Consider the following 5,788-nt stretch of genomic DNA (forward strand, 5'->3'; position numbering starts at 1 on the left):
TCTGATTCCGGCCAGATATAATGCGAGGGAATAACGATAGCGATAGAAATTACACGATTTGAACCTATCAGAAACTATGTAATCCGGTATATCCGATTTCTGATAGGTTGAAATCGTGTTATTAATATAATGCGCTATTTCCTCGCGTGTCTGGCAAATGTAATATTAACCTTATGTAGCTCTAGATAGAAAAATATAATCTAATCAACACAAAGAAAATATACAGACACATAGGACAGAATTTCTTTGTCCTTATTGGTCAAATTTCAATCTTCAATCTTCAACCTCAATCTTCAATGCGTAGTCTGATTCTGGCCTTAGCTACGCCACAGTATACAGTAGCGCAACTCTCTGTCGGCATTTTTGATATTGGTGAAGCCAAAATCGTAGCGCGCATGCGCAAGTTGAGACATTACATACGGTAACGCCATCTAACTTCTCTCTCACTTACTCTCTTAGGGCCATGGCACACAAAAAAACTTAAGCAGTAAAATGTAAACAGTAAGCGAATTGACCAATCACAGTAGAGTCCATAAGGCCATAACATAAGCAGTAGCGAATCCAACATGTTGATTTCCTTACTGCTTACGTCTTACTGCCTTAAGTTTTTTGTGTGCCAGGGCCCTTAGGCTGTAGCACCCACCTTTCGTAACAGTAACCATAATGCGGGGTCTACAATAGAAGTCGTAGCGGAACCCTACGACTGCTACGACTTCTATTGTAGACCCCGCATTACGCTCATTCCGCTCCATGGAGATGAAGGAATTTGAAGTCGCGTAACGAAAACTACGGAACGCTCGTGATTGGTTCCGCTCTCGTTCCGCGTTAAGCCTGATTTATAATGACTGTAACCGTTAACTTATGCCGGTGCCGGTAAAGTTCAACCATAGGATTTCAATGCTTTCGTTCATACTAACTTGCCGTATTAGTATGAACGAAAGCATTGAAATCCTATGGTTGAACTTTAGTCCGGATCCACAATAGGTGTTTTAAGCCTTAAGCCGTAAGAATTCGACCAATTACAGTCGAATTCGAGGAGAATAATCGACTATGATTCGTCGATTTCTTATGGCGTAAGGCTTAGAACTCTATTGTAGATCCGGGGTTACCGGCACCGGTATAAGTTAATGGTTACGGCCATTATAAATCAGGCTTTAGACGGGCCGGTTTTAGTGCATGCGCGTCGAATGTAGCTTCAGTACCCGTTATTAAACAGGAGTTCACTAGTCGCCTATGCGTTAAAAAGCTTTTGAAAATTGTAATGTATTTTTTATATTTTTACATATATACTATATTTAAGTCGGCCTAATGCAAAATTTTGTACAACTTTAGGATCTATACAAATATCCTTAAATAGTGGAATTAAGTGATTCGCGATGTAAAATGCAATATCTGGTTCAGCATAAAATGTTGCTAATTTAATTTCGGCTCGTTCGAGTTTATCTTTATGTGATAAATTCTATTAATTTATTATTGTTATCAATCAGATCAATCGATTTTTTATATTTTCAATACGTTTGACTATTTGTGAGTGCTGAATCAAATCTGATTTAGCAGATCTGATGAATTCCTTGCATAAAGAATTAGATCTTTATATCTAGAAGAATGCACCAATAGCAGCGAGCTTTTACTCAACTGTGTGTCTGCTGAATGCGCTATCTCTACTGCACCGCATCATCTGCTAGGCTTAGGCCCTGCGCACAATGGAGGAAATATTAGGAACAGGAATAGATATTGGCTGCGTTCAGCAGAACGGTTGTTTTGCAACTGTTGGAAGTTTCCTTCGCGCTAATTGGATCATACTTTTAGATCTAGAAGAATGGTCCTATCTCAGCAGACAATCATAAAACGGTTGCAAAACTGTTGAGTCTGCTGAACGCAGCCATTAAGATTTCAACCTATCAGAAATCGTGTATTCCGGTGTAACTGGTATCTGATAGGTTAAAATCTTAACATCTATTCCTGTTCCTAATATTTCCTCTATTGTGCGCAGGGCTTTAGGCCTGGGCTCTGTGTAAAAGTTAGGTTAGGTTGCAAAGTACACGTGTTGCATCGTTGTATTGATGCACGTACGTCATTAGAGATTGTATTCGTTTATTGCTGCGAACAGTGTTATTTTGAAAACTTTCACGAACGTTCCAACAATGAGCTTTTCTGTGTACGAGTCGTACGTTGCTCTGTGCAACAATGAACGTGTGATAATGCACGATATTGACAATAACACCGAAAACACGATAATTTTGCCCGATCTGGAGTCGAAGAGGAAGATAAACGTGCACAACAAAGTGGATATCGAGGCTTATCACATGATAACGTCTCTGGCGTTTTCAGAAGATGGGAAATATTTTTCGGTATGCACGAATCGCAAACAACTGTGCCTGTATGAAACGAAGGACTTGAAGCTCCTGTCGAATCGAACACTCACCAGGGCCGCAAGCAGAGTGAGATTCTCACCGAACAACGATATCGTGATAGCAGATAAGGCTGGAGACGCTTACCTGTTTTCCACCAGTTGTCCAACGGAAGCTGGAACCTTTATCTTGGGACACTTGTCAATGCTTCTCGACGTACTTGTCACACAAGATATGAAGTACGTTCTAACAACTGACAGAGATGAAAAAATAAGAGTTTCCATGTTTCCCAACTGCTACAACATTGTATCCTACTGCTTGGGACATGGAAAATTTGTGACGAATATTTCGGAGTTACCTCATGAAAAGAGCATTCTAATATCGTGCGGTGGTGATGGAGTCTTTAAATTGTGGAACTATAAATGTGGTAGCGAACTACTGTCTGTCAATTTTTACGATAAGATATCGAAATGTGACATAGAAAGATTCAATCAAGACCTCCGTGACTGTCAGTATGATGAATCTGTGGATATACTGCCTGTCAAGTATCTCAGAGTATATTATCTTAGTAAAATAGAATCTTTAATTATAATAAGTTTTTATAGTAGCAAAATACTGTTAGTTTATAGGATTAGTGGTAACAATAACACACAGTTAAAAGCAAATTATTTGGAGTCCATAACCATGGAAACTGAACCTATTGAATGTCTTTTACATAAACAAGATTTGTGGGTATTGACAGATATAGGGTTGCAAGTATTCAAATTCGAAAACGATAGATTTGTAACTTATGATGCTCTGAATTCTATAATCAAGCGTCTCAATGTCTCCTGGCAAATTTTAAAAAATACTATTGTTAAACGAAATTTGTTTCCCGTTTTATATAAAAGAAAATATGACAATGCGCAGGAATATCAAGAAAGGAAAAAAATTCGTCTTGCAGGTAATACAGAGTAGATTATAATTCTTACAAATGTTATAAATACGATGTTTAATATTTTGTAAAATGTATAAATAAATATTTGCAATAATCTGGCAAACACTCAAAAAGAGAAACAAAGGGATTTCTATATTTATTTTACATCAATCATTTTAGATTATATCAATGTTATTAATTATATCATAAAAATTTTCTGTGTTAATGATGAATAAACTCTCTTCTACACAAATATAATTTCATTATAGAAAATAAAAATTTTAGTAAGACAATATTGAATGATCCTCACTTAGGTCATATAAAATTAACAGACATCTAATATTACTTTTGAAATATAAAATAATATACATCGAATTACACAGGTTTATAATCTAGTTTCGATTCGAGTTTCTTATTATCAGATACTTTTCTGACAGCTTTCATAAAATCTTCTTGTATTACATATTCTCTTTCTAATCGTATTGCAAATAAGCCAGCCTCTGTGCACACATTTCTTAAGTCAGCACCATTGAATCCATCAGAGAGTTTAACCACAGCTTCATAATCTACATTTGCATATATATTTTTATAATATTGTAAAACGAAATATTTAAAATACTTTAAAACATTAAGAATGAACTAGTTTCTTACCAATTTCACCATGTTTGGCAATTGGCAAGGCATGTATCTTTAAAATCTCTAAACGAGCTTGTTCATTAGGAAGCGGTATTTCAATCTTTCTATCCAGTCTTCCTGGTCGTAACAATGCAGGATCTAAAGTATCAGGTCTATTTGTAGCCATTATCATTTTAACTTGACCCAAAGAATCAAATCCATCCATTTGATTCAACAATTCCATCAAAGTTCTCTGGATTTCTCGATCAGCACTTGTCCCTTCCGAAAATCTACGGCCACCTATGTATATGTAAAAATAAATATTAATTTTATTAATATTTAATCTATAATTTCCTCTCTTAATCTAGATATTTCTTTAAATTAAAAATGTCATACTCACCAATAGCATCAATTTCATCCATGAATATAATACAAGGTTGATGGTCACGAGCGTAATTGAACATCTCTCTAATCAGTCTAGCTGATTCTCCAATATATTTATCAACAATAGCGCTCGAAACAACTTTCAAAAAATTTGCATCTAACTGACTGGCAACAGCTCTTGCCAATAATGTTTTTCCAGTACCTGGAGGACCATATAACAAGCATCCCTTGGGAGGAGTAATTCCAACTCTTTGGAAAAGTTCAGGATTTAATAATGGCAATTCTATAACTTCACGCAATTCACGTATTTGTTCACTCAAACCACCGATTGCAGAATAAGTCACATGGCCAGGATCTTCATGAGACATGTTATAAACTAATGGATCAACCTAAAAAGCAACAATACAAATAAATTTTTGAAGAATTAAAACCAATCTTTTCATAGATAATGAGTTTTTTACCTCACGTGGCAAATAACGCATGATCGTAAGAGTTGTCATATCTAAAGCAACTCTAGTTCCAGACTTTAATTTATTTTTGTCCAATTGACGTCGACATCCAACAACATAACGTGGACCATTTGTTGCTTTCACTATAACTATATAACAAATTAAATCCATTATTTTTGCTTTGGAAACATTAATTTATATTTTAACTGTAAATTTACAAGGTACATATATTTATTAGTTAAATGTATATCTCATTGTTCTTACAAAGTGTAAATAGCATATCACTGTAATAAAACTTAAAATTTTTAGGCATCTTTAAAATTAAATATAACATAGAGATGCAGACATATGTATTATATTAGTCAATATAAATTGATTACTTACACTTTTCTTCTGTAAGTTGTTTCAATACTTCTCCAACAATCTATAAGATAAAGATCGTAAAATATAGAACATAAAGATAAGCATAAATTATTAGTTACAATATTTCGATAACATACTTGTCCAACACTTTGTAAGGCCTTTAAATCATTTTCAGACTTGTCATATTGCTTTGTCAGATCCTTGAGGTGTTCTCTCACTAGAAAGTACATACATTTTATAGTTTTTAAAATAAATTAATTGTAAGATATAAAATAAAAAGTTCGAAAAAATATCAATATAATAATATCGTAAGAAAAACGTATCTAAATATAAAATATAGACTAAAGAAAACTTAACAGGAGAGATGTGAGAGGTTAAGGGGCCTCCGAGATATGTACTTTGTAAATGAAATTTTATTATATAAAATTTATAATATTTACGAAAATATCTTACTTTCCTTGAGACGTGACTCAACTTCTTTATGTTCTAAAAGCTTTTTTCGGTAATCTTGAAGCGCTTTTTCTCTTACAGAATCCATGGTAACCGCCATCTTTACTTATTTTGCTGTCTAACTGTCATCGATAGAATTTTTGTAGATAGGCAAGACGTGCGCGTCAAAACCGTCTTGCAACTGTTGGAAGTTTTCTTCGCGCTGATTGGATTATACTTTTCAGATCTAGAAGAATGGTCCTATCTCAGCAGACAATGGC

At 34.6% G+C, this 5,788-nt stretch overlaps 2 protein-coding genes across 2 annotated transcripts; one reads left to right on the plus strand and one right to left on the minus strand.

The window, feature by feature from the left end:
* Positions 1-2,033: 2,033 nt before the first annotated feature.
* Positions 2,034-3,379, plus strand: wuho (tRNA (guanine-N(7)-)-methyltransferase non-catalytic subunit wuho). Its single transcript, XM_018446974.1, has one exon. The coding sequence runs from the start codon at positions 2,145-2,147 to the stop codon at positions 3,306-3,308; it is 1,164 nt and encodes a 387-aa protein (XP_018302476.1). The 5' UTR covers positions 2,034-2,144; the 3' UTR covers positions 3,309-3,379.
* A 207-nt stretch (positions 3,380-3,586) lies between these two features.
* On the minus strand, positions 3,587-5,649 carry Rpt4 (Regulatory particle triple-A ATPase 4). The gene is made up of 7 exons (XM_018446972.1): positions 5,532-5,649; positions 5,216-5,295; positions 5,100-5,139; positions 4,728-4,864; positions 4,283-4,655; positions 3,919-4,182; positions 3,587-3,833 (listed from the first exon to the last, which is right to left on the minus strand). The coding sequence occupies exons 1-7, from the start codon at positions 5,626-5,628 to the stop codon at positions 3,643-3,645; spliced, it is 1,182 nt and encodes a 393-aa protein (XP_018302474.1). The 5' UTR covers positions 5,629-5,649; the 3' UTR covers positions 3,587-3,642.
* Positions 5,650-5,788: the final 139 nt, after the last annotated feature.

This window comes from Mycetomoellerius zeteki, unplaced genomic scaffold, assembly GCF_001594055.1.
Source record: "Mycetomoellerius zeteki isolate Tzet28-1 unplaced genomic scaffold, Tzet1.0 scaffold192, whole genome shotgun sequence".
In the NCBI taxonomy this organism is placed as follows: Eukaryota; Metazoa; Arthropoda; class Insecta; order Hymenoptera; family Formicidae; genus Mycetomoellerius; species Mycetomoellerius zeteki.

Coding starts and splice junctions, on each gene's coding strand:
- wuho (XM_018446974.1), top strand. CDS start 2,145: ATGAGCTTTTCTGTGTACGAGTCGTACGTTGCTCTGTGCAACAATGAA.
- Rpt4 (XM_018446972.1), bottom strand. CDS start 5,628: ATGGCGGTTACCATGGATTCTGTAAGAGAAAAAGCGCTTCAAGATTAC. Junction 4,656..4,727: donor TGCGTTATTTGCCACGTGAG/GTAAAAAACTCA, acceptor GTTGCTTTTTAG/GTTGATCCATTAGTTTATAA. Junction 4,183..4,282: donor GGATGAAATTGATGCTATTG/GTGAGTATGACA, acceptor ACATATACATAG/GTGGCCGTAGATTTTCGGAA.